The following is a 27,881-nucleotide window of genomic DNA, read 5'->3' on the forward strand; positions in this document are numbered from 1 at the left end:
CAGCAAAGTGTAGAACTGACGAAATATGTCTGAATCTAAAAGGAAGAGGGGAATGTAAAAAAGGTAGTCTATATTCAACGGATTTTTTTCTGCTAAGAATTCGTTTAACGTAATTTCATTAGGCTATTGATGATCTCGTAAACGGAATAATAAATAAAGCCTTAAAATTAGAAACTTAAAAGTTGTAGTTTATGTGTATTTGGAGTTCAGGGTTACCACATTTATCTTTATGTAATAACCAGATGAACGTTTTATTTTCATTTGTTGCTAAATTTAAAACTAAACACAGTTTACAGACACGATACAGATAATTCCTATTTGAAAATTAGAAAAAAAGTTTTTATTGAAAAAAAGCTACAAACCTGATGGGTTACAATTTTGTTAATTGTAAATATGAATTTCACAGCCCCAGCCATCGTCGCTGAAGCACCCATTCCTCCTCCTAAAGCTAGCTCACCTGAAACTGGCCGTAAGTAATTTTATCATAACCGAGGTACAAAATTGATAGAGAAAGTTACAATCACACGAAATGTTGTGGACTAGCTTGAATCGTTAAAATAAACTTGGAACTAATATTTAAGTTCAAATTACCTTTCTAAATATATATATATATATATATATATATATATATATATATATATATATATATATATATATATATATATATATATATATATATATATATATATTATATCATTGAATTCCATGAAAGTGACTTTTTTTGGGGGGGGGGGGGGGATCTACTTTTTATTTTACAAAACATAAAAAGTAGGGCATCAATATTCTATGTAAGTTAGGTAACGATATAATTTTATTGAATGAGATGGCAATTGCCGGTAGATTGAATGAATAATAAATATTTCGATGCAGGTAAATGTAAAAAAGAGAAAAAGGTTGTGAGATGTGCAAGCCGTAGATTACAACTCAGTAGTGGTCGACAGAAGGAGATCAAGAAGCTTTGTAGACTGGGGAATACCAGAGAAATTGAAGACGTCAGAGTCCAACTGGTCAAGCAAGATAAAGTGTCTAAACCTTGCATCAACAAAAAGTCGTTTCGCTTACTCAAGAGGAAAGGGAGATGGCATTTGGAAGTTCGCAATGGTTGTCGAGGGAAATTCAAGATCCGATATCGCAGGAAAAGTAAGATTTCAAATAAGTTTATTTCTCATTCTCAGAGAATTTGATTTCCTATATTAATTCCCATGTTAAGTACATTGTTACTGAGCTTGTCGTAAGATATATGATCCTTTGTTTACGACGTAGATTGCTCCAGAAAATGCGGTCCCAATGCTGTTTGGAAGAAGAGACGAAGAGGCAGAGGAGGCAAATGTCGATGCAAGAGAGGTTATCGTGGAAATCCAAAGAAGGGAGGATGTACTGGTAAGATGATTTGTGAGTCTTGAAACTTACAATACGATGGAAACAGTTTTTGAAAAAATATGACCAAAATCTATAAACCAAAACAAACTAACAAAAAAAAAATCATTTAAAAAAACAACAGCATAAAAAGTTCCCATTTTTCATGTGCTAATGAAACTTACATACCGATACTTGTACATGAATTTAGTTGGTAATCTTGACAACTCCTCTTTATTTGCAAATTGATACATTTGTGGGGGAAAAAGTTGACAATATGTTGAGGAACTTGTCAAGATGAAATAATGGATTTTGGATATTGATGACCATGATCCAAATCCCATCTCTCTGTCCAATTCTCTTTCAGCTTCTTGTGTATGCCGAGCTTCTGGAGACCCACACTATTCTACATATGACGGTCAGAAAATCCACTTCATGGGCACTTGCAAGTACACGCTGACAAGAACATTGGGAAAGCAACCCTGTGCCTTTAACATCATGGTGTACAACGAAAGACGAAACAACAAGAAATCAGTGTCCTATACCAAACAAGTGGATGTGGAAATTGGCAACAACAGAGTTTCACTATTCAAAGGCAAGATATCCCAGGTAGGAACCTTCATGCACATCATTCTTCTTGTGAGTGGTGTTGCCATGGCCAAATACTAGTATGCGATGAAAACATGTATGATACATGGGTACTTTTTTGTTGGAGGGATTGTCTGATGACAAATGGAACTTGATTGTACCTGTTGGATTTGTAGGTCAATGAAAGAAATGTAAACATCACACAAATGCCCTTTGAAAAAGATGGCATTTTGTTGACGACTGTAGGGCGCCGTTTCGTCAAACTTCAATCACCATCTTGTGGATTGACCGTGCTTTGGGATGGCAAGCATTCTGTGGAAGTTTCTGCCGACAAGGGTAAGTACGGCGGCAAAATGACTGGAATCTGTGGGGACTGCAATGGAAAGAGAGATGACTTCCGCTTGGCCAATGGAACAAATGTATCACGATTGCCAGCAAAGGAAAAGTACAGAGAAATCGGAGATAGTTATCGCGTGACAGATGCAAAGAGTCCTATATCTGCGTGAGTACGACGTTTAACGTGGTCCGACAGACAAGTTGCGTTCCCTGTATCGTTTGCACGTGCTATGAAATATCCATGAAAATTGTAAGAGTTGTTGATTTTCAGATGTGGTCCTACACCGGCATTTTCAAGTTGCACTCCGGAACAGACAAAGAGATTCAGTTCCAATGAAGCTTGTGGATTGATGGAGAGTACATCCGACGAAAATCCATTCAAGGAATGCGTCAAATGGATGAAAACGACTAAAGATGCGGACGGAAACAGTCCATTTTCTTCTTGTCTTATTGATGCATGCAACAACGACGGAGCGAAGTTGAAGACAGTGACCTGCCCCGCGCTGGAGGAATTCGAAGAAATATGTGTAGAGAATGGCTACGCCCCACCAGAGGATAATATCTGGCGAAACATCACTTCCTGTTGTGAGCATTTGTATTTCATACATGTATTTCTCATTGCCTGAAACTTTACTTTTAACTTCATAAGGGACTAACCCCGATTAATATCTTTTGAGTTGATTTCAATTGCTTCAAGAAATAATAATCGTAAGCATTTATTTAAAGCATTGGCAGAGGTTGAAAAATGCCATAAAAATGAGGAGTACGTAGAAGATGGAAGTGGATGTCCCAACACATGCCTGTCCCCAAAGGCGGAAGAAACCTGTTCTGATCCTGATGTTGCAGGGTGTCAGTGTAAGAAAGGTTTTGTGAGAGATGGAGATATCTGCATACCTGTCAGTCAATGTGGATGCACTCTACTGAAGAAACGCGTTCCTGTACGGCATTACACTATTGTTTTCTTAAGCGATAAAACTTTTATTTGGAGGCAATAAAAATTGATTTTACGCAAGTCTTTTTTACTTTAAAAAAAATCTTTTCTGTTTTGGATGTTAAAAATAGTTTTGAGAAATGAAGAAAAACCTGAACCCGAGAACAGTAATTTGATAAGGATAAAGAAACATTAAATACTTTAGATATTTAGAATAATTTGATTCTATCTGTAGGTTCATAAAATAACACGTTCTCGATATTGTAGGTAAATTCGAGCATACTTTCAGTAGACTGCAAACAGAGAATTTCATGCACTCTGAGGAACGGTGTTCCAAAAGTTATAGAAGAACCAGCAAAGTGTAGAACTGACGAAATATGTCTGAATCTAAAAGGAAGAGGGGAATGTAAAAAAGGTAGTCTATATTCAACGGATTTTTTTCTGCTAAGAATTCGTTTAACGTAATTTCATTAGGCTATTGATGATCTCGTAAACGGAATAATAAATAAAGCCTTAAAATTAGAAACTTAAAAGTTGTAGTTTATGTGTATTTGGAGTTCAGGGTTACCACATTTATCTTTATGTAATAACCAGATGAACGTTTTATTTTCATTTGTTGCTAAATTTAAAACTAAACACAGTTTACAGACACGATACAGATAATTCCTATTTGAAAATTAGAAAAAAAGTTTTTATTGAAAAAAAGCTACAAACCTGATGGGTTACAATTTTGTTAATTGTAAATATGAATTTCACAGCCCCAGCCATCGTCGCTGAAGCACCCATTCCTCCTCCTAAAGCTAGCTCACCTGAAACTGGCCGTAAGTAATTTTATCATAACCGAGGTACAAAATTGATAGAGAAAGTTACAATCACACGAAATGTTGTGGACTAGCTTGAATCGTTAAAATAAACTTGGAACTAATATTTAAGTTCAAATTACCTTTCTAAATATATATATATATATATATATATATATATATATATATATATATATATATATATATATATATATATATATATATATATATATATATATCATTGAATTCCATGAAAGTGACTTTTTTTGGGGGGGGGGGGGGATCTACTTTTTATTTTACAAAACATAAAAAGTAGGGCATCAATATTCTATGTAAGTTAGGTAACGATATAATTTTATTGAATGAGATGGCAATTGCCGGTAGATTGAATGAATAATAAATATTTCGATGCAGGTAAATGTAAAAAAGAGAAAAAGGTTGTGAGATGTGCAAGCCGTAGATTACAACTCAGTAGTGGTCGACAGAAGGAGATCAAGAAGCTTTGTAGACTGGGGAATACCAGAGAAATTGAAGACGTCAGAGTCCAACTGGTCAAGCAAGATAAAGTGTCTAAACCTTGCATCAACAAAAAGTCGTTTCGCTTACTCAAGAGGAAAGGGAGATGGCATTTGGAAGTTCGCAATGGTTGTCGAGGGAAATTCAAGATCCGATATCGCAGGAAAAGTAAGATTTCAAATAAGTTTATTTCTCATTCTCAGAGAATTTGATTTCCTATATTAATTCCCATGTTAAGTACATTGTTACTGAGCTTGTCGTAAGATATATGATCCTTTGTTTACGACGTAGATTGCTCCAGAAAATGCGGTCCCAATGCTGTTTGGAAGAAGAGACGAAGAGGCAGAGGAGGCAAATGTCGATGCAAGAGAGGTTATCGTGGAAATCCAAAGAAGGGAGGATGTACTGGTAAGATGATTTGTGAGTCTTGAAACTTACAATACGATGGAAACAGTTTTTGAAAAAATATGACCAAAATCTATAAACCAAAACAAACTAACAAAAAAAAAATCATTTAAAAAAACAACAGCATAAAAAGTTCCCATTTTTCATGTGCTAATGAAACTTACATACCGATACTTGTACATGAATTTAGTTGGTAATCTTGACAACTCCTCTTTATTTGCAAATTGATACATTTGTGGGGGAAAAAGTTGACAATATGTTGAGGAACTTGTCAAGATGAAATAATGGATTTTGGATATTGATGACCATGATCCAAATCCCATCTCTCTGTCCAATTCTCTTTCAGCTTCTTGTGTATGCCGAGCTTCTGGAGACCCACACTATTCTACATATGACGGTCAGAAAATCCACTTCATGGGCACTTGCAAGTACACGCTGACAAGAACATTGGGAAAGCAACCCTGTGCCTTTAACATCATGGTGTACAACGAAAGACGAAACAACAAGAAATCAGTGTCCTATACCAAACAAGTGGATGTGGAAATTGGCAACAACAGAGTTTCACTATTCAAAGGCAAGATATCCCAGGTAGGAACCTTCATGCACATCATTCTTCTTGTGAGTGGTGTTGCCATGGCCAAATACTAGTATGCGATGAAAACATGTATGATACATGGGTACTTTTTTGTTGGAGGGATTGTCTGATGACAAATGGAACTTGATTGTACCTGTTGGATTTGTAGGTCAATGAAAGAAATGTAAACATCACACAAATGCCCTTTGAAAAAGATGGCATTTTGTTGACGACTGTAGGGCGCCGTTTCGTCAAACTTCAATCACCATCTTGTGGATTGACCGTGCTTTGGGATGGCAAGCATTCTGTGGAAGTTTCTGCCGACAAGGGTAAGTACGGCGGCAAAATGACTGGAATCTGTGGGGACTGCAATGGAAAGAGAGATGACTTCCGCTTGGCCAATGGAACAAATGTATCACGATTGCCAGCAAAGGAAAAGTACAGAGAAATCGGAGATAGTTATCGCGTGACAGATGCAAAGAGTCCTATATCTGCGTGAGTACGACGTTTAACGTGGTCCGACAGACAAGTTGCGTTCCCTGTATCGTTTGCACGTGCTATGAAATATCCATGAAAATTGTAAGAGTTGTTGATTTTCAGATGTGGTCCTACACCGGCATTTTCAAGTTGCACTCCGGAACAGACAAAGAGATTCAGTTCCAATGAAGCTTGTGGATTGATGGAGAGTACATCCGACGAAAATCCATTCAAGGAATGCGTCAAATGGATGAAAACGACTAAAGATGCGGACGGAAACAGTCCATTTTCTTCTTGTCTTATTGATGCATGCAACAACGACGGAGCGAAGTTGAAGACAGTGACCTGCCCCGCGCTGGAGGAATTCGAAGAAATATGTGTAGAGAATGGCTATGCCCCACCAGAGGATAATATCTGGCGAAACATCACTTCCTGTTGTGAGCATTTGTATTTCATACATGTATTTCTCATTGCCTGAAACTTTACTTTTAACTTCATAAGGGACTAACCCCGATTAATATCTTTTGAGTTGATTTCAATTGCTTCAAGAAATAATAATCGTAAGCATTTATTTAAAGCATTGACAGAGGTTGAAAAATGCCATAAAAATGAGGAGTACGTAGAAGATGGAAGTGGATGTCCCAACACATGCCTGTCCCCAAAGGCGGAAGAAACCTGTTCTGATCCTGATGTTGCAGGGTGTCAGTGTAAGAAAGGTTTTGTGAGAGATGGAGATATCTGCATACCTGTCAGTCAATGTGGATGCACTCTACTGAAGAAACGCGTTCCTGTACGGCATTACACTATTGTTTTCTTAAGCGATAAAACTTTTATTTGGAGGCAATAAAAATTGATTTTACGCAAGTCTTTTTTACTTTAAAAAATATCTTTTCTGTTTTGGATGTTAAAAATAGTTTTGAGAAATGAAGAAAAACCTGAACCCGAGAACAGTAATTTGATAAGGATAAAGAAACATTAAATACTTTAGATATTTAGAATAATTTGATTCTATCTGTAGGTTCATAAAATAACACGTTCTCGATATTGTAGGTAAATTCGAGCATACTTTCAGTAGACTGCAAACAGAGAATTTCATGCACTCTGAGGAACGGTGTTCCAAAAGTTATAGAAGAACCAGCAAAGTGTAGAACTGACGAAATATGTCTGAATCTAAAAGGAAGAGGGGAATGTAAAAAAGGTAGTCTATATTCAACGGATTTTTTTCTGCTAAGAATTCGTTTAACGTAATTTCATTAGGCTATTGATGATCTCGTAAACGGAATAATAAATAAAGCCTTAAAATTAGAAACTTAAAAGTTGTAGTTTATGTGTATTTGGAGTTCAGGGTTACCACATTTATCTTTATGTAATAACCAGATGAACGTTTTATTTTCATTTGTTGCTAAATTTAAAACTAAACACAGTTTACAGACACGATACAGATAATTCCTATTTGAAAATTAGAAAAAAAGTTTTTATTGAAAAAAAGCTACAAACCTGATGGGTTACAATTTTGTTAATTGTAAATATGAATTTCACAGCCCCAGCCATCGTCGCTGAAGCACCCATTCCTCCTCCTAAAGCTAGCTCACCTGAAACTGGCCGTAAGTAATTTTATCATAACCGAGGTACAAAATTGATAGAGAAAGTTACAATCACACGAAATGTTGTGGACTAGCTTGAATCGTTAAAATAAACTTGGAACTAATATTTAAGTTCAAATTACCTTTCTAAATATATATATATATATATATATATATATATATATATATATATATATATATATATATATATATATATATATATATATATATATATATATATATATCATTGAATTCCATGAAAGTGACTTTTTTTTGGGGGGGGGGGATCTACTTTTTATTTTACAAAACATAAAAAGTAGGGCATCAATATTCTATGTAAGTTAGGTAACGATATAATTTTATTGAATGAGATGGCAATTGCCGGTAGATTGAATGAATAATAAATATTTCGATGCAGGTAAATGTAAAAAAGAGAAAAAGGTTGTGAGATGTGCAAGCCGTAGATTACAACTCAGTAGTGGTCGACAGAAGGAGATCAAGAAGCTTTGTAGACTGGGGAATACCAGAGAAATTGAAGACGTCAGAGTCCAACTGGTCAAGCAAGATAAAGTGTCTAAACCTTGCATCAACAAAAAGTCGTTTCGCTTACTCAAGAGGAAAGGGAGATGGCATTTGGAAGTTCGCAATGGTTGTCGAGGGAAATTCAAGATCCGATATCGCAGGAAAAGTAAGATTTCAAATAAGTTTATTTCTCATTCTCAGAGAATTTGATTTCCTATATTAATTCCCATGTTAAGTACATTGTTACTGAGCTTGTCGTAAGATATATGATCCTTTGTTTACGACGTAGATTGCTCCAGAAAATGCGGTCCCAATGCTGTTTGGAAGAAGAGACGAAGAGGCAGAGGAGGCAAATGTCGATGCAAGAGAGGTTATCGTGGAAATCCAAAGAAGGGAGGATGTACTGGTAAGATGATTTGTGAGTCTTGAAACTTACAATACGATGGAAACAGTTTTTGAAAAAATATGACCAAAATCTATAAACCAAAACAAACTAACAAAAAAAAAATCATTTAAAAAAACAACAGCATAAAAAGTTCCCATTTTTCATGTGCTAATGAAACTTACATACCGATACTTGTACATGAATTTAGTTGGTAATCTTGACAACTCCTCTTTATTTGCAAATTGATACATTTGTGGGGGAAAAAGTTGACAATATGTTGAGGAACTTGTCAAGATGAAATAATGGATTTTGGATATTGATGACCATGATCCAAATCCCATCTCTCTGTCCAATTCTCTTTCAGCTTCTTGTGTATGCCGAGCTTCTGGAGACCCACACTATTCTACATATGACGGTCAGAAAATCCACTTCATGGGCACTTGCAAGTACACGCTGACAAGAACATTGGGAAAGCAACCCTGTGCCTTTAACATCATGGTGTACAACGAAAGACGAAACAACAAGAAATCAGTGTCCTATACCAAACAAGTGGATGTGGAAATTGGCAACAACAGAGTTTCACTATTCAAAGGCAAGATATCCCAGGTAGGAACCTTCATGCACATCATTCTTCTTGTGAGTGGTGTTGCCATGGCCAAATACTAGTATGCGATGAAAACATGTATGATACATGGGTACTTTTTTGTTGGAGGGATTGTCTGATGACAAATGGAACTTGATTGTACCTGTTGGATTTGTAGGTCAATGAAAGAAATGTAAACATCACACAAATGCCCTTTGAAAAAGATGGCATTTTGTTGACGACTGTAGGGCGCCGTTTCGTCAAACTTCAATCACCATCTTGTGGATTGACCGTGCTTTGGGATGGCAAGCATTCTGTGGAAGTTTCTGCCGACAAGGGTAAGTACGGCGGCAAAATGACTGGAATCTGTGGGGACTGCAATGGAAAGAGAGATGACTTCCGCTTGGCCAATGGAACAAATGTATCACGATTGCCAGCAAAGGAAAAGTACAGAGAAATCGGAGATAGTTATCGCGTGACAGATGCAAAGAGTCCTATATCTGCGTGAGTACGACGTTTAACGTGGTCCGACAGTCAAGTTGCGTTCCCTGTATCGTTTGCACGTGCTATGAAATATCCATGAAAATTGTAAGAGTTGTTGATTTTCAGATGTGGTCCTACACCGGCATTTTCAAGTTGCACTCCGGAACAGACAAAGAGATTCAGTTCCAATGAAGCTTGTGGATTGATGGAGAGTACATCCGACGAAAATCCATTCAAGGAATGCGTCAAATGGATGAAAACGACTAAAGATGCGGACGGAAACAGTCCATTTTCTTCTTGTCTTATTGATGCATGCAACAACGACGGAGCGAAGTTGAAGACAGTGACCTGCCCCGCGCTGGAGGAATTCGAAGAAATATGTGTAGAGAATGGCTACGCCCCACCAGAGGATAATATCTGGCGAAACATCACTTCCTGTTGTGAGCATTTGTATTTCATACATGTATTTCTCATTGCCTGAAACTTTACTTTTAACTTCATAAGGGACTAACCCCGATTAATATCTTTTGAGTTGATTTCAATTGCTTCAAGAAATAATAATCGTAAGCATTTATTTAAAGCATTGGCAGAGGTTGAAAAATGCCATAAAAATGAGGAGTACGTAGAAGATGGAAGTGGATGTCCCAACACATGCCTGTCCCCAAAGGCGGAAGAAACCTGTTCTGATCCTGATGTTGCAGGGTGTCAGTGTAAGAAAGGTTTTGTGAGAGATGGAGATATCTGCATACCTGTCAGTCAATGTGGATGCACTCTACTGAAGAAACGCGTTCCTGTACGGCATTACACTATTGTTTTCTTAAGCGATAAAACTTTTATTTGGAGGCAATAAAAATTGATTTTACGCAAGTCTTTTTTACTTTAAAAAAATCTTTTCTGTTTTGGATGTTAAAAATAGTTTTGAGAAATGAAGAAAAACCTGAACCCGAGAACAGTAATTTGATAAGGATAAAGAAACATTAAATACTTTAGATATTTAGAATAATTTGATTCTATCTGTAGGTTCATAAAATAACACGTTCTCGATATTGTAGGTAAATTCGAGCATACTTTCAGTAGACTGCAAACAGAGAATTTCATGCACTCTGAGGAACGGTGTTCCAAAAGTTATAGAAGAACCAGCAAAGTGTAGAACTGACGAAATATGTTTGAATCTAAAAGGAAGAGGGGAATGTAAAAAAGGTAGTCTATATTCAACGGATTTTTTTCTGCTAAGAATTCGTTTAACGTAATTTCATTAGGCTATTGATGATCTCGTAAACGGAATAATAAATAAAGCCTTAAAATTAGAAACTTAAAAGTTGTAGTTTATGTGTATTTGGAGTTCAGGGTTACCACATTTATCTTTATGTAATAACCAGATGAACGTTTTATTTTCATTTGTTGCTAAATTTAAAACTAAACACAGTTTACAGACACGATACAGATAATTCCTATTTGAAAATTAGAAAAAAAGTTTTTATTGAAAAAAAGCTACAAACCTGATGGGTTACAATTTTGTTAATTGTAAATATGAATTTCACAGCCCCAGCCATCGTCGCTGAAGCACCCATTCCTCCTCCTAAAGCTAGCTCACCTGAAACTGGCCGTAAGTAATTTTATCATAACCGAGGTACAAAATTGATAGAGAAAGTTACAATCACACGAAATGTTGTGGACTAGCTTGAATCGTTAAAATAAACTTGGAACTAATATTTAAGTTCAAATTACCTTTCTAAATATATATATATATATATATATATATATATATATATATATATATATATATATATATATATATATCATTGAATTCCATGAAAGTGACTTTTTTTTTTGGGGGGGGGGGATCTACTTTTTATTTTACAAAACATAAAAAGTAGGGCATCAATATTCTATGTAAGTTAGGTAACGATATAATTTTATTGAATGAGATGGCAATTGCCGGTAGATTGAATGAATAATAAATATTTCGATGCAGGTAAATGTAAAAAAGAGAAAAAGGTTGTGAGATGTGCAAGCCGTAGATTACAACTCAGTAGTGGTCGACAGAAGGAGATCAAGAAGCTTTGTAGACTGGGGAATACCAGAGAAATTGAAGACGTCAGAGTCCAACTGGTCAAGCAAGATAAAGTGTCTAAACCTTGCATCAACAAAAAGTCGTTTCGCTTACTCAAGAGGAAAGGGAGATGGCATTTGGAAGTTCGCAATGGTTGTCGAGGGAAATTCAAGATCCGATATCGCAGGAAAAGTAAGATTTCAAATAAGTTTATTTCTCATTCTCAGAGAATTTGATTTCCTATATTAATTCCCATGTTAAGTACATTGTTACTGAGCTTGTCGTAAGATATATGATCCTTTGTTTACGACGTAGATTGCTCCAGAAAATGCGGTCCCAATGCTGTTTGGAAGAAGAGACGAAGAGGCAGAGGAGGCAAATGTCGATGCAAGAGAGGTTATCGTGGAAATCCAAAGAAGGGAGGATGTACTGGTAAGATGATTTGTGAGTCTTGAAACTTACAATACGATGGAAACAGTTTTTGAAAAAATATGACCAAAATCTATAAACCAAAACAAACTAACAAAAAAAAAATCATTTAAAAAAACAACAGCATAAAAAGTTCCCATTTTTCATGTGCTAATGAAACTTACATACCGATACTTGTACATGAATTTAGTTGGTAATCTTGACAACTCCTCTTTATTTGCAAATTGATACATTTGTGGGGGAAAAAGTTGACAATATGTTGAGGAACTTGTCAAGATGAAATAATGGATTTTGGATATTGATGACCATGATCCAAATCCCATCTCTCTGTCCAATTCTCTTTCAGCTTCTTGTGTATGCCGAGCTTCTGGAGACCCACACTATTCTACATATGACGGTCAGAAAATCCACTTCATGGGCACTTGCAAGTACACGCTGACAAGAACATTGGGAAAGCAACCCTGTGCCTTTAACATCATGGTGTACAACGAAAGACGAAACAACAAGAAATCAGTGTCCTATACCAAACAAGTGGATGTGGAAATTGGCAACAACAGAGTTTCACTATTCAAAGGCAAGATATCCCAGGTAGGAACCTTCATGCACATCATTCTTCTTGTGAGTGGTGTTGCCATGGCCAAATACTAGTATGCGATGAAAACATGTATGATACATGGGTACTTTTTTGTTGGAGGGATTGTCTGATGACAAATGGAACTTGATTGTACCCGTTGGATTTGTAGGTCAATGAAAGAAATGTAAACATCACACAAATGCCCTTTGAAAAAGATGGCATTTTGTTGACGACTGTAGGGCGCCGTTTCGTCAAACTTCAATCACCATCTTGTGGATTGACCGTGCTTTGGGATGGCAAGCATTCTGTGGAAGTTTCTGCCGACAAGGGTAAGTACGGCGGCAAAATGACTGGAATCTGTGGGGACTGCAATGGAAAGAGAGATGACTTCCGCTTGGCCAATGGAACAAATGTATCACGATTGCCAGCAAAGGAAAAGTACAGAGAAATCGGAGATAGTTATCGCGTGACAGATGCAAAGAGTCCTATATCTGCGTGAGTACGACGTTTAACGTGGTCCGACAGTCAAGTTGCGTTCCCTGTATCGTTTGCACGTGCTATGAAATATCCATGAAAATTGTAAGAGTTGTTGATTTTCAGATGTGGTCCTACACCGGCATTTTCAAGTTGCACTCCGGAACAGACAAAGAGATTCAGTTCCAATGAAGCTTGTGGATTGATGGAGAGTACATCCGACGAAAATCCATTCAAGGAATGCGTCAAATGGATGAAAACGACTAAAGATGCGGACGGAAACAGTCCATTTTCTTCTTGTCTTATTGATGCATGCAACAACGACGGAGCGAAGTTGAAGACAGTGACCTGCCCCGCGCTGGAGGAATTCGAAGAAATATGTGTAGAGAATGGCTATGCCCCACCAGAGGATAATATCTGGCGAAACATCACTTCCTGTTGTGAGCATTTGTATTTCATACATGTATTTCTCATTGCCTGAAACTTTACTTTTAACTTCATAAGGGACTAACCCCGATTAATATCTTTTGAGTTGATTTCAATTGCTTCAAGAAATAATAATCGTAAGCATTTATTTAAAGCATTGACAGAGGTTGAAAAATGCCATAAAAATGAGGAGTACGTAGAAGATGGAAGTGGATGTCCCAACACATGCCTGTCCCCAAAGGCGGAAGAAACCTGTTCTGATCCTGATGTTGCAGGGTGTCAGTGTAAGAAAGGTTTTGTGAGAGATGGAGATATCTGCATACCTGTCAGTCAATGTGGATGCACTCTACTGAAGAAACGCGTTCCTGTACGGCATTACACTATTGTTTTCTTAAGCGATAAAACTTTTATTTGGAGGCAATAAAAATTGATTTTACGCAAGTCTTTTTTACTTTAAAAAAATCTTTTCTGTTTTGGATGTTAAAAATAGTTTTGAGAAATGAAGAAAAACCTGAACCCGAGAACAGTAATTTGATAAGGATAAAGAAACATTAAATACTTTAGATATTTAGAATAATTTGATTCTATCTGTAGGTTCATAAAATAACACGTTCTCGATATTGTAGGTAAATTCGAGCATACTTTCAGTAGACTGCAAACAGAGAATTTCATGCACTCTGAGGAACGGTGTTCCAAAAGTTATAGAAGAACCAGCAAAGTGTAGAACTGACGAAATATGTCTGAATCTAAAAGGAAGAGGGGAATGTAAAAAAGGTAGTCTATATTCAACGGATTTTTTTCTGCTAAGAATTCGTTTAACGTAATTTCATTAGGCTATTGATGATCTCGTAAACGGAATAATAAATAAAGCCTTAAAATTAGAAACTTAAAAGTTGTAGTTTATGTGTATTTGGAGTTCAGGGTTACCACATTTATCTTTATGTAATAACCAGATGAACGTTTTATTTTCATTTGTTGCTAAATTTAAAACTAAACACAGTTTACAGACACGATACAGATAATTCCTATTTGAAAATTAGAAAAAAAGTTTTTATTGAAAAAAAGCTACAAACCTGATGGGTTACAATTTTGTTAATTGTAAATATGAATTTCACAGCCCCAGCCATCGTCGCTGAAGCACCCATTCCTCCTCCTAAAGCTAGCTCACCTGAAACTGGCCGTAAGTAATTTTATCATAACCGAGGTACAAAATTGATAGAGAAAGTTACAATCACACGAAATGTTGTGGACTAGCTTGAATCGTTAAAATAAACTTGGAACTAATATTTAAGTTCAAATTACCTTTCTAAATATATATATATATATATATATATATATATATATATATATATATATATATATATATATATATATATATATATATATATATCATTGAATTCCATGAAAGTGACTTTTTTTTGGGGGGGGGGGATCTACTTTTTATTTTACAAAACATAAAAAGTAGGGCATCAATATTCTATGTAAGTTAGGTAACGATATAATTTTATTGAATGAGATGGCAATTGCCGGTAGATTGAATGAATAATAAATATTTCGATGCAGGTAAATGTAAAAAAGAGAAAAAGGTTGTGAGATGTGCAAGCCGTAGATTACAACTCAGTAGTGGTCGACAGAAGGAGATCAAGAAGCTTTGTAGACTGGGGAATACCAGAGAAATTGAAGACGTCAGAGTCCAACTGGTCAAGCAAGATAAAGTGTCTAAACCTTGCATCAACAAAAAGTCGTTTCGCTTACTCAAGAGGAAAGGGAGATGGCATTTGGAAGTTCGCAATGGTTGTCGAGGGAAATTCAAGATCCGATATCGCAGGAAAAGTAAGATTTCAAATAAGTTTATTTCTCATTCTCAGAGAATTTGATTTCCTATATTAATTCCCATGTTAAGTACATTGTTACTGAGCTTGTCGTAAGATATATGATCCTTTGTTTACGACGTAGATTGCTCCAGAAAATGCGGTCCCAATGCTGTTTGGAAGAAGAGACGAAGAGGCAGAGGAGGCAAATGTCGATGCAAGAGAGGTTATCGTGGAAATCCAAAGAAGGGAGGATGTACTGGTAAGATGATTTGTGAGTCTTGAAACTTACAATACGATGGAAACAGTTTTTGAAAAAATATGACCAAAATCTATAAACCAAAACAAACTAACAAAAAAAAATCATTTAAAAAAACAACAGCATAAAAAGTTCCCATTTTTCATGTGCTAATGAAACTTACATACCGATACTTGTACATGAATTTAGTTGGTAATCTTGACAACTCCTCTTTATTTGCAAATTGATACATTTGTGGGGGAAAAAGTTGACAATATGTTGAGGAACTTGTCAAGATGAAATAATGGATTTTGGATATTGATGACCATGATCCAAATCCCATCTCTCTGTCCAATTCTCTTTCAGCTTCTTGTGTATGCCGAGCTTCTGGAGACCCACACTATTCTACATATGACGGTCAGAAAATCCACTTCATGGGCACTTGCAAGTACACGCTGACAAGAACATTGGGAAAGCAACCCTGTGCCTTTAACATCATGGTGTACAACGAAAGACGAAACAACAAGAAATCAGTGTCCTATACCAAACAAGTGGATGTGGAAATTGGCAACAACAGAGTTTCACTATTCAAAGGCAAGATATCCCAGGTAGGAACCTTCATGCACATCATTCTTCTTGTGAGTGGTGTTGCCATGGCCAAATACTAGTATGCGATGAAAACATGTATGATACATGGGTACTTTTTTGTTGGAGGGATTGTCTGTTGACAAATGGAACTTGATTGTACCCGTTGGATTTGTAGGTCAATGAAAGAAATGTAAACATCACACAAATGCCCTTTGAAAAAGATGGCATTTTGTTGACGACTGTAGGGCGCCGTTTCGTCAAACTTCAATCACCATCTTGTGGATTGACCGTGCTTTGGGATGGCAAGCATTCTGTGGAAGTTTCTGCCGACAAGGGTAAGTACGGCGGCAAAATGACTGGAATCTGTGGGGACTGCAATGGAAAGAGAGATGACTTCCGCTTGGCCAATGGAACAAATGTATCACGATTGCCAGCAAAGGAAAAGTACAGAGAAATCGGAGATAGTTATCGCGTGACAGATGCAAAGAGTCCTATATCTGCGTGAGTACGACGTTTAACGTGGTCCGACAGTCAAGTTGCGTTCCCTGTATCGTTTGCACGTGCTATGAAATATCCATGAAAATTGTAAGAGTTGTTGATTTTCAGATGTGGTCCTACACCGGCATTTTCAAGTTGCACTCCGGAACAGACAAAGAGATTCAGTTCCAATGAAGCTTGTGGATTGATGGAGAGTACATCCGACGAAAATCCATTCAAGGAATGCGTCAAATGGATAAAAACGACTAAAGATGCGGACGGAAACAGTCCATTTTCTTCTTGTCTTATTGATGCATGCAACAACGACGGAGCGAAGTTGAAGACAGTGACCTGCCCCGCGCTGGAGGAATTCGAAGAAATATGTGTAGAGAATGGCTATGCCCCACCAGAGGATAATATCTGGCGAAACATCACTTCCTGTTGTGAGCATTTGTATTTCATACATGTATTTCTCATTGCCTGAAACTTTACTTTTAACTTCATAAGGGACTAACCCCGATTAATATCTTTTGAGTTGATTTCAATTGCTTCAAGAAATAATAATCGTAAGCATTTATTTAAAGCATTGACAGAGGTTGAAAAATGCCATAAAAATGAGGAGTACGTAGAAGATGGAAGTGGATGTCCCAACACATGCCTGTCCCCAAAGGCGGAAGAAACCTGTTCTGATCCTGATGTTGCAGGGTGTCAGTGTAAGAAAGGTTTTGTGAGAGATGGAGATATCTGCATACCTGTCAGTCAATGTGGATGCACTCTACTGAAGAAACGCGTTCCTGTACGGCATTACACTATTGTTTTCTTAAGCGATAAAACTTTTATTTGGAGGCAATAAAAATTGATTTTACGCAAGTCTTTTTTACTTTAAAAAATATCTTTTCTGTTTTGGATGTTAAAAATAGTTTTGAGAAATGAAGAAAAACCTGAACCCGAGAACAGTAATTTGATAAGGATAAAGAAACATTAAATACTTTAGATATTTAGAATAATTTGATTCTATCTGTAGGTTCATAAAATAACACGTTCTCGATATTGTAGGTAAATTCGAGCATACTTTCAGTAGACTGCAAACAGAGAATTTCATGCACTCTGAGGAACGGTGTTCCAAAAGTTATAGAAGAACCAGCAAAGTGTAGAACTGACGAAATATGTTTGAATCTAAAAGGAAGAGGGGAATGTAAAAAAGGTAGTCTATATTCAACGGATTTTTTTCTGCTAAGAATTCGTTTAACGTAATTTCATTAGGCTATTGATGATCTCGTAAATGGAATAATAAATAAAGCCTTAAAATTAGAAACTTAAAAGTTGTAGTTTATGTGTATTTGGAGTTCAGGGTTACCACATTTATCTTTATGTAATAACCAGATGAACGTTTTATTTTCATTTGTTGCTAAATTTAAAACTAAACACAGTGTACAGACACGATACAGATAATTCCTATTTGAAAATTAGAAAAAAAGTTTTTATTGAAAAAAAGCTACAAACCTGATGGGTTACAATTTTGTTAATTGTAAATATGAATTTCACAGCCCCAGCCATCGTCGCTGAAGCACCCATTCCTCCTCCTAAAGCTAGCTCACCTGAAACTGGCCGTAAGTAATTTTATCATAACCGAGGTACAAAATTGATAGAGAAAGTTACAATCACACGAAATGTTGTGGACTAGCTTGAATCGTTAAAATAAACTTGGAACTAATATTTAAGTTCAAATTACCTTTCTAAATATATATATATATATATATATATATATATATATATATATATATATATATATATATATATATATATATATATATATATATATATATATATCATTGAATTCCATGAAAGTGACTTTTTTTTTGGGGGGGGGGGGGATCTACTTTTTATTTTACAAAACATAAAAAGTAGGGCATCAATATTCTATGTAAGTTAGGTAACGATATAATTTTATTGAATGAGATGGCAATTGCCGGTAGATTGAATGAATAATAAATATTTCGATGCAGGTAAATGTAAAAAAGAGAAAAAGGTTGTGAGATGTGCAAGCCGTAGATTACAACTCAGTAGTGGTCGACAGAAGGAGATCAAGAAGCTTTGTAGACTGGGGAATACCAGAGAAATTGAAGACGTCAGAGTCCAACTGGTCAAGCAAGATAAAGTGTCTAAACCTTGCATCAACAAAAAGTCGTTTCGCTTACTCAAGAGGAAAGGGAGATGGCATTTGGAAGTTCGCAATGGTTGTCGAGGGAAATTCAAGATCCGATATCGCAGGAAAAGTAAGATTTCAAATAAGTTTATTTCTCATTCTCAGAGAATTTGATTTCCTATATTAATTCCCATGTTAAGTACATTGTTACTGAGCTTGTCGTAAGATATATGATCCTTTGTTTACGACGTAGATTGCTCCAGAAAATGCGGTCCCAATGCTGTTTGGAAGAAGAGACGAAGAGGCAGAGGAGGCAAATGTCGATGCAAGAGAGGTTATCGTGGAAATCCAAAGAAGGGAGGATGTACTGGTAAGATGATTTGTGAGTCTTGAAACTTACAATACGATGGAAACAGTTTTTGAAAAAATATGACCAAAATCTATAAACCAAAACAAACTAACAAAAAAAAAATCATTTAAAAAAACAACAGCATAAAAAGTTCCCATTTTTCATGTGCTAATGAAACTTACATACCGATACTTGTACATGAATTTAGTTGGTAATCTTGACAACTCCTCTTTATTTGCAAATTGATACATTTGTGGGGGAAAAAGTTGACAATATGTTGAGGAACTTGTCAAGATGAAATAATGGATTTTGGATATTGATGACCATGATCCAAATCCCATCTCTCTGTCCAATTCTCTTTCAGCTTCTTGTGTATGCCGAGCTTCTGGAGACCCACACTATTCTACATATGACGGTCAGAAAATCCACTTCATGGGCACTTGCAAGTACACGCTGACAAGAACATTGGGAAAGCAACCCTGTGCCTTTAACATCATGGTGTACAACGAAAGACGAAACAACAAGAAATCAGTGTCCTATACCAAACAAGTGGATGTGGAAATTGGCAACAACAGAGTTTCACTATTCAAAGGCAAGATATCCCAGGTAGGAACCTTCATGCACATCATTCTTCTTGTGAGTGGTGTTGCCATGGCCAAATACTAGTATGCGATGAAAACATGTATGATACATGGGTACTTTTTTGTTGGAGGGATTGTCTGATGACAAATGGAACTTGATTGTACCCGTTGGATTTGTAGGTCAATGAAAGAAATGTAAACATCACACAAATGCCCTTTGAAAAAGATGGCATTTTGTTGACGACTGTAGGGCGCCGTTTCGTCAAACTTCAATCACCATCTTGTGGATTGACCGTGCTTTGGGATGGCAAGCATTCTGTGGAAGTTTCTGCCGACAAGGGTAAGTACGGCGGCAAAATGACTGGAATCTGTGGGGACTGCAATGGAAAGAGAGATGACTTCCGCTTGGCCAATGGAACAAATGTATCACGATTGCCAGCAAAGGAAAAGTACAGAGAAATCGGAGATAGTTATCGCGTGACAGATGCAAAGAGTCCTATATCTGCGTGAGTACGACGTTTAACGTGGTCCGACAGTCAAGTTGCGTTCCCTGTATCGTTTGCACGTGCTATGAAATATCCATGAAAATTGTAAGAGTTGTTGATTTTCAGATGTGGTCCTACACCGGCATTTTCAAGTTGCACTCCGGAACAGACAAAGAGATTCAGTTCCAATGAAGCTTGTGGATTGATGGAGAGTACATCCGACGAAAATCCATTCAAGGAATGCGTCAAATGGATGAAAACGACTAAAGATGCGGACGGAAACAGTCCATTTTCTTCTTGTCTTATTGATGCATGCAACAACGACGGAGCGAAGTTGAAGACAGTGACCTGCCCCGCGCTGGAGGAATTCGAAGAAATATGTGTAGAGAATGGCTATGCCCCACCAGAGGATAATATCTGGCGAAACATCACTTCCTGTTGTGAGCATTTGTATTTCATACATGTATTTCTCATTGCCTGAAACTTTACTTTTAACTTCATAAGGGACTAACCCCGATTAATATCTTTTGAGTTGATTTCAATTGCTTCAAGAAATAATAATCGTAAGCATTTATTTAAAGCATTGACAGAGGTTGAAAAATGCCATAAAAATGAGGAGTACGTAGAAGATGGAAGTGGATGTCCCAACACATGCCTGTCCCCAAAGGCGGAAGAAACCTGTTCTGATCCTGATGTTGCAGGGTGTCAGTGTAAGAAAGGTTTTGTGAGAGATGGAGATATCTGCATACCTGTCAGTCAATGTGGATGCACTCTACTGAAGAAACGCGTTCCTGTACGGCATTACACTATTGTTTTCTTAAGCGATAAAACTTTTATTTGGAGGCAATAAAAATTGATTTTACGCAAGTCTTTTTTACTTTAAAAAATATCTTTTCTGTTTTGGATGTTAAAAATAGTTTTGAGAAATGAAGAAAAACCTGAACCCGAGAACAGTAATTTGATAAGGATAAAGAAACATTAAATACTTTAGATATTTAGAATAATTTGATTCTATCTGTAGGTTCATAAAATAACACGTTCTTGATATTGTAGGTAAATTCGAGCATACTTTCTGTAGACTGCAAACAGAGAATTTCATGCACTCTGAGGAACGGTGTTCCAAAAGTTATAGAAGAACCAGCAAAGTGTAGAACTGACGAAATATGTCTGAATCTAAAAGGAAGAGGGGAATGTAAAAAAGGTAGTCTATATTCAACAGATTTTTTTCTTCGAAGAAAGCGTTTAAGATAATTTCATTATAGATGGTCTCGTAAATGGAATTATAGCACAAAAATGCCAAAAATAAATTGTGAGGTAACCAGAATGTCCCTTTCATATCTTTGTTTTTGATAATCTAATGCGTGTATTAAGAAAACTTTTTTTTTCCTCATCAGAAGTTCAGAACTAATGTTTTCTTGTTTAAAATATATTTTTATGGTGGAAGAGAAGATTTTTTTTAAAACTTAAATATACAAATTAGTGTAGGTTATACATATATATCACCAGCCAAGGAACTGATGAAGTAAATTTAAATATTGACCTGCTAAGAGAGGTTAGCAAAATCAATATGATTTGAAATAATGGACATATCTATGTTTCGGTACTTTGATGATCAACATTTTAAACAGAATTCAGTACGCATATTTCGAAATTATGCGAATATTACAGTACCCTACATGTTCAATTGCTGAGAGGATGTCATTCTCAAAGTATTTTAAAAGCAAATGCTAAAAAAATACATACTTAACACCTCATGGAAAAAATGTAATGCAATATACAGTGAAGGCAATAAATGCTTTGTCGTCTGACATCTGAATTGCTTGACCTAAAACTCTGACATCAGTTTATTAAATTCTCAACTGAAACCTCAGAATTTTCTGCTGAATAAAATAAGCACTTTCATACTCCGATGTTAACCGTATGACCACTTTGCACTCATAAAATTTCATATCCAAATACAAAACATAGAATATTTTCTGTATATACGTTCTTGAGATTTTTTGTTCTTTAAAAATAAAATTGTTTATTTCCTATTGTAGTACAAAAGAGTGCTCAAACAATGTTTTGTAGAAATATTTTGAGTTCTGCGCTATGTTTGTAGAAATTTACCATAAAACATATCTTCATTTGATACACCTGTATATATGCTATTTTTACTTACAATCATAATGCAAGATAGATTGACTTCAACATTCACTATCCCTTTCAACTATTTCCAGTATTTACAAATATTGATGCACTCGAAAATTTTAGGCTATAATGGATGTAAAATTATATATTGAATACATAATGTTAATTAAATTTCACAATTCCTTTTTTTTTTTTTTAAATATTTTATTCAACTTAATGTATTAAACAAACAATTTTCATACATAATTTAATAATGAATACTGAAATTTCATTTCTTCTTAATTAACCGATTGGAAATGTCTCATTATTTGTGTATATTTAAATCTTAATTTTATATTATTATCACATCAGAGTATTGTATCTATCACAAATCCTCTTAATATCAATAGGGTGTTAAGCACCTTCATAACGTACCCATGGATTCGATGATGAAAGAAAATTTACATATCAGTTTTAATTTTTTTCAGCTAGTAAATGTTTACAAACATGGAATATTTGATATTTTTCTGTATTTATAAATAAAAATATTGCAGCTCCATCTGTTGCTACCAAAGCACCCATTTCACCTCCAAAAGCTTACTCACCTGAAACTGAACGTAAGTAATTTCGTTTTTTTTTTTTAACTAAATGCAATTCTCAAAAACTAAAAAAGAAATGAATTCTGCAGTTTTAATCCTTTTTTTAAAAATTCTTCCATAGAACGAGTCAGATTCCCTTTCTGCTATACTTATATACGAAAAAGGGTTTGACTTCAAAAGAAAGATTGTGAAACTACAGTGTGGTAGGGTAAAAAATACACAAAATGTTTATCTGTGTAAAGAATTGAATGCAAAAGATTGTTTGTATTCTTCATAAAATTATAGCAGAAAATAAAAGGTTGGTGTCACACAGATGGTCAAAGTCACATAGCTAGGATGTAAAAAATAAAGATGATATAAATTCATTAAAAGAAACTCAATATAAAGGAAGGAAAATTGAGAGAGTGGTTAAAAAATAAAACTTGGGGTGAAATTCTTTCATTTTTTGTTATAAGTGGCTGCAAAATATTATTTTCAAGAAAAAATACATGAGAGAAAATCATAATAAACATTAAAATAAATTACTTCTGACTGAAATGTTTTCAATTAAATGCGTGTTCGTATAACTTTGTTTACTTGTGTAAGGCATTCCTGAAAAAAAAAAAGTTTAATATAATTTTGGAGATTCAGAACATTAATTCACACGAAAGGTTATTATCACGCAATTGAGTTGGAAAAAAAAGTTGTGTGAGAAAATTCTTTGCAATGCACTGAATAACATTATTATAAGGAGCTTTAAAGTTGAAATTCTGAAATACTGTCGATTCTGATAGCAACTTGTAGATTTGTAAAATGTTATTGTGAGTAATTGGTGGATTCTATAAAGATATTCAAAGAAAGAAGACAATGATTAAAACTACTGTGTTTTTTCATATCAACACCTTAGCTTGAGAATACTTACATATATGAAGTTTTAAAAACTTGCATCTAGAGCGAAAAAAAATTCTCGTTTGGAAAAATTCTACGCAAAGTGTTTTCTATAAGGATGAAATTTTATTGAATGAGATGATAATTGCTAGTAGGTAGAGTAATGTAATAATTTCGTTTCAGGTAAATGTAAAGAGGAGAGAAAAGTAATTCGGTGTGCAAGCCGTACTTTGCAGCTCAGAAGTGGACGAGAGAAAGATATCAAGAAACTTTGCAGACTGGGAATCACCAGAAAAGTCGAAGACTTAGGAGTCCAATTGGTCAAACAAGACAAAGTGTCTAAACCTTGTATCAACAAGAAGTCATTCCGCTTACTCCGGAGGAAAGGGAAATGGCATTTGGAAGTTCGCAATGGTTGTCAAGGGAAATTCAAGATCCGATATCGAAAGAAAAGTGAGACCCTTTTTTTACTGTATTACCCATGCTTTGGTACCAGGTTGTGTTCTTTTTCGTAATTTTTTTTTTGAAGTTTTATTTCTCCGTTTGTTTATTTGATCCATACTTAACGTAGACTGTAACAGAAAGTGTGGACCCAATGCAATATGGAGAAAAAATCGAAGAGGTAGAGGAGGCAAGTGTCGATGCAAGAGAGGCTATCGTGGAAATCCAAAGAAGGGAGGATGTACTGGTAAGATGTTTTCATAAATCTTGAAAATTTGATTTAAAAAACATCCTCAATGTTGTTGCTCAGAGGAAATTTCAAACATTATTTTTTTTGGTCTCTAAATACTACCTTTAGAAACTGTAGCGCTTCTCTTTTTCGTATTGTCTGTTTTTTTTCTATTCAGCTTCCTGTTTGTGTCGAGCTTCCGGAGACCCGCACTATTCAACATTCGATGGACAGAAAATCCATTTCATGGGCACATGCAAGTACACACTAACAAAAACGCTTGGTAAACAACTATGTGCCTTCAACGTGATGGTGTACAATGAGAGACGGTACAATAAGAAATCTGTCTCCTATACCAAGCAGGTAGACGTCGAAATTGGCAGTACCTACGTTTCGTTATTCAAAGGCAAGGAAACAAAGGTAGTAACAATTCAAACACTCAATGAGGGAAAGGGAATCACAGACTTTATAAGGAATCAGTCCTCTTTTAATCGATTGGGGTCATAATAAAGTGCACATGGATTTTTATGCGTTCATTTATTTTTATCCCCTGTTTTAGACATTTGCGACTCTTTTGTGCCTTTTGCAATTGTAGGTCAATGGAAGAGATATAAACGTTAGTAAAATGCCCTTTGAAAAAGATGGCATTTTACTTACGACGATAGGGCGCCGTTTCGTGAAACTCCAGTCAAAGTCTTGTGGATTGACGGTGCTTTGGGATGGCAAGCATTCTGTGGAGGTGACAGCCGACAAGAGAAGTTACGGTGGCAGGATGACTGGTATCTGTGGAGACTGCAATGGAAAGAGGGATGACTTCCGTTTGGCCAATGGTACCAATGTATCACGATTGCCAGCAAAAGACAAGTACATAGAAATCGGAGATAGTTACCGTGTGACAGATGCTCAGAGTCCTTTATCTGTGTGAGTATTAGATGGAACGAGTATTCTCGGACCTCTTTTATTCAAAACTTAAAAGCTGATTTTGTTACATGCTCAACTTGCAAACATGCAAGTCGCTTTTATGCTAGACATTCTTGAGGATATTTCGAACATCAAGATATAATTTTGTTTTCAATTGATTATTTTACATATTAAATGTTTTAGAACATATGTTATTTACATTTTGTTTGGTTTTGCTGACAATTATAAATCATAATCTTGATTTTGTGTTCAGATATACTACATGTAGTAAATGTTTCAAGAACAGTTCTGGACTGATTGTCGGCACATTTATCTGAATGCGAGAAAACTGATTTTTAACAAGGCATTACCTCCCGACAGTGTTGACTGGTTTTTTTTTATTATAAACACTAACTCTTACAATTGTCGGTCCTATTTTCATTCAGTGGCTATTTCCTTTTGTGTTTTCTAGGTGCGGTCCCACGCCGGAATTTTTAAGTTGCACTCCTGAGCAAAGTAAGAGGCTTAGCTCTCAAGAAAATTGTGGACTGATGGCGAGCACGTCCATCGAAAACCCATTCAAAGTATGCGTAGAGTGGATGAAGAAAACAGTGGAAGCGGACGGAAATAGCCCCTTTTCTTCCTGTCTCATTGATGCCTGCAATAACGACGGCACTCGACTGAAGAGCGTGACTTGCCCTGCACTAGAAGAATTCGAAGAAGTATGTGTAGAGAACGGTTATCCTCCACCAGAACAGAATAATTGGAGAAATATAACCTCTTGTCGTAAGTAATTTTTGCATTGATAAATTTTGAATCAGTTGATATAATTTCATTTAATGATAAAGGAAAAATAAACTTGAACAAATTAAATTTTGAACGTTATTTTTAAATAAGTAGATCATAAGCAGCTATACTACCTAAACTTTGCTTGAAGTTGACAATTTTCTGTTTAAATTTCTATTTAAAACGAATACATCGTACACTGATTATAATATCAGCCTCTTTTATTATCTTAGAAAATCATATACAGATATTTTCTTTTGTAGCATTAACAGAACCCGAAAAATGCAAAGATAATGAGGTGTATTTGGAGGATGGAAGTGGTTGTCCCAACACTTGCCTGTCCCCAAAAGCGGAAGAAACCTGTTCTGATCGTGATATTGCAGGGTGTCAGTGTAAGAAAGGTTTTGTGAGAGATGGAGATTTTTGCATTCCTATTAGTCAATGTGGATGTGTCCTATTTAATAAACATTTCCCGGTAAGTTGATCTGTTTACACTCTTTTTAAGAAAGCAACCTATCAGGATATTTGCAGAAAAAGTATCACATTTGAGATAAATTGTAATACTTTTCTTTACGCATACAAAATGCGTGATGGAGTTCATATACACATTTGGTGGAATGCAAAATAAAAGTAACTAAATCTTGAGAAAGTTGTCCAGTAGTAGTAGAGCCCTTCTGAATATTTCAGATTTATCTGACAAGAATAACTCAAAAATAGTTTTTAATATTCTCGTAGGTGAAAACAAGCATACTCTCAAAGGATTGCAAGGAAAGAATATTATGCACTCTAAGAGACAATGCCCCAACAATTATAAAAGAACCAGCATCTTGTGGTGATGATGAAATTTGTGTCAATATTAAGGGAAGAGGAGAGTGTAGAAAAGGTTAGTTAACTTTTGTTTGGCATAATTTAAAATAAATTAACAATACCAGGTGTTCGTCATTCGAAAGTTAATGGGTTCTTAATCTGCCTTCTTCCTATATGCTTTCTGATAAATGAAAGTTAATAGGCATATCACATACATGAAAAAATATAGCCATCCGAGTACTTTTGTAAATATTACATTTCATGGAAATTTATGTTTTCTGATTCGTGGCAGCACACATTTCTGCTGTGCATGATCAGTAAAACGTTAGTAATGGTAAAAAGATCTAATCTTAAGATCTAATTTCCAGTTGTTGGTTTTTTTTTGTACTGTACGTGATGTCGTAAACAGTTTTGTCATCAAGCTTTTAAAACAAGATTCATTAAGTCAAAATAGAGAAGATACTACAGTATTGAGATGCATCATAGCTGTATGATGAATATTTTATGTTCTATTCAAAGTACAAAAGTGAAGAAAAAGACTGTAGACCGTTGATACCTGTTTAAGATACATAAATTGATATTTGTTCATGTGTACCAATGAAATGACGCATGACCACTCCTTTAATACGTTAAAAAAACCCAGATAGTTAGCATTGATGATTGTTGTCTTTCAGTCGTTCACACTAAATAAATTTGATACATATATTTCACTTTTTTTAAAACATATTTTTGTTTACTTAAGACCAATGGATAAATTTAATGCCCCCGTAATCGAAGATTCGGGGGCATATAGTTTTTGCCCTGTCCGTCCGTCTGTCTGTCTAGCTGTCTGTCTGTGTTTGTCCGCAAAAACTTTAACCTTGCCCATAACTTTTGATTAGTTGGAGCTATGGCTTTCATATTTCACATATGTATTCCTTGTGACAAGACCTTTCTGTGGGTACCATAAAATTTGACCTTTTGACCTTGACCT

At 35.6% G+C, this 27,881-nt stretch overlaps 2 protein-coding genes across 2 annotated transcripts; both read left to right on the plus strand.

Moving 5' to 3' along the window:
- The first annotated feature begins 393 nt into the window (after positions 1-393).
- Positions 394-11,828, plus strand: LOC133204041 (IgGFc-binding protein-like). The gene is made up of 26 exons (XM_061339830.1): positions 394-469; positions 871-1,140; positions 1,252-1,380; positions 1,724-1,965; positions 2,121-2,446; positions 2,552-2,865; positions 3,007-3,218; positions 3,479-3,626; positions 3,970-4,032; positions 4,426-4,695; positions 4,807-4,935; positions 5,279-5,520; positions 5,676-6,001; positions 6,107-6,420; positions 6,562-6,773; positions 7,034-7,181; positions 7,525-7,587; positions 7,985-8,254; positions 8,366-8,494; positions 8,838-9,079; positions 9,235-9,560; positions 9,666-9,979; positions 10,121-10,332; positions 10,592-10,739; positions 11,083-11,145; positions 11,515-11,828. The coding sequence occupies exons 1-26, from the start codon at positions 394-396 to the stop codon at positions 11,826-11,828; spliced, it is 5,502 nt and encodes a 1,833-aa protein (XP_061195814.1).
- A 69-nt stretch (positions 11,829-11,897) lies between these two features.
- LOC133204052 (IgGFc-binding protein-like) lies at positions 11,898-26,989 on the plus strand (the record flags this gene model as incomplete). The annotated part of the gene is made up of 30 exons (XM_061339836.1): positions 11,898-12,024; positions 12,368-12,609; positions 12,765-13,090; positions 13,196-13,509; positions 13,651-13,862; positions 14,122-14,269; positions 14,613-14,675; positions 15,059-15,328; positions 15,440-15,568; positions 15,911-16,152; positions 16,308-16,633; positions 16,739-17,052; positions 17,194-17,405; positions 17,666-17,813; positions 18,157-18,219; positions 18,616-18,885; positions 18,997-19,125; positions 19,469-19,710; positions 19,866-20,191; positions 20,297-20,610; positions 20,752-20,963; positions 21,224-21,371; positions 22,834-22,896; positions 23,929-24,198; positions 24,317-24,433; positions 24,594-24,778; positions 25,011-25,336; positions 25,788-26,101; positions 26,365-26,576; positions 26,837-26,989. Coding segments are annotated over 30 exons (6,417 nt in total), but the record flags the coding sequence as incomplete, so codon positions are not given.
- Positions 26,990-27,881: the final 892 nt, after the last annotated feature.

The sequence above is a fragment of the Saccostrea echinata genome, unplaced genomic scaffold (genome assembly GCF_033153115.1).
Source record: "Saccostrea echinata isolate AGI-Se365-2 ecotype Australia unplaced genomic scaffold, CSIRO_AGI_Sech_v1 ptg000002l, whole genome shotgun sequence".
In the NCBI taxonomy this organism is placed as follows: Eukaryota; Metazoa; Mollusca; class Bivalvia; order Ostreida; family Ostreidae; genus Saccostrea; species Saccostrea echinata.

Coding starts and splice junctions, on each gene's coding strand:
- LOC133204041 (XM_061339830.1), top strand. CDS start 394: ATGAATTTCACAGCCCCAGCCATCGTCGCTGAAGCACCCATTCCTCCT. Junction 470..870: donor TAGCTCACCTGAAACTGGCC/GTAAGTAATTTT, acceptor ATTTCGATGCAG/GTAAATGTAAAAAAGAGAAA. Junction 1,381..1,723: donor AAAGAAGGGAGGATGTACTG/GTAAGATGATTT, acceptor ATTCTCTTTCAG/CTTCTTGTGTATGCCGAGCT.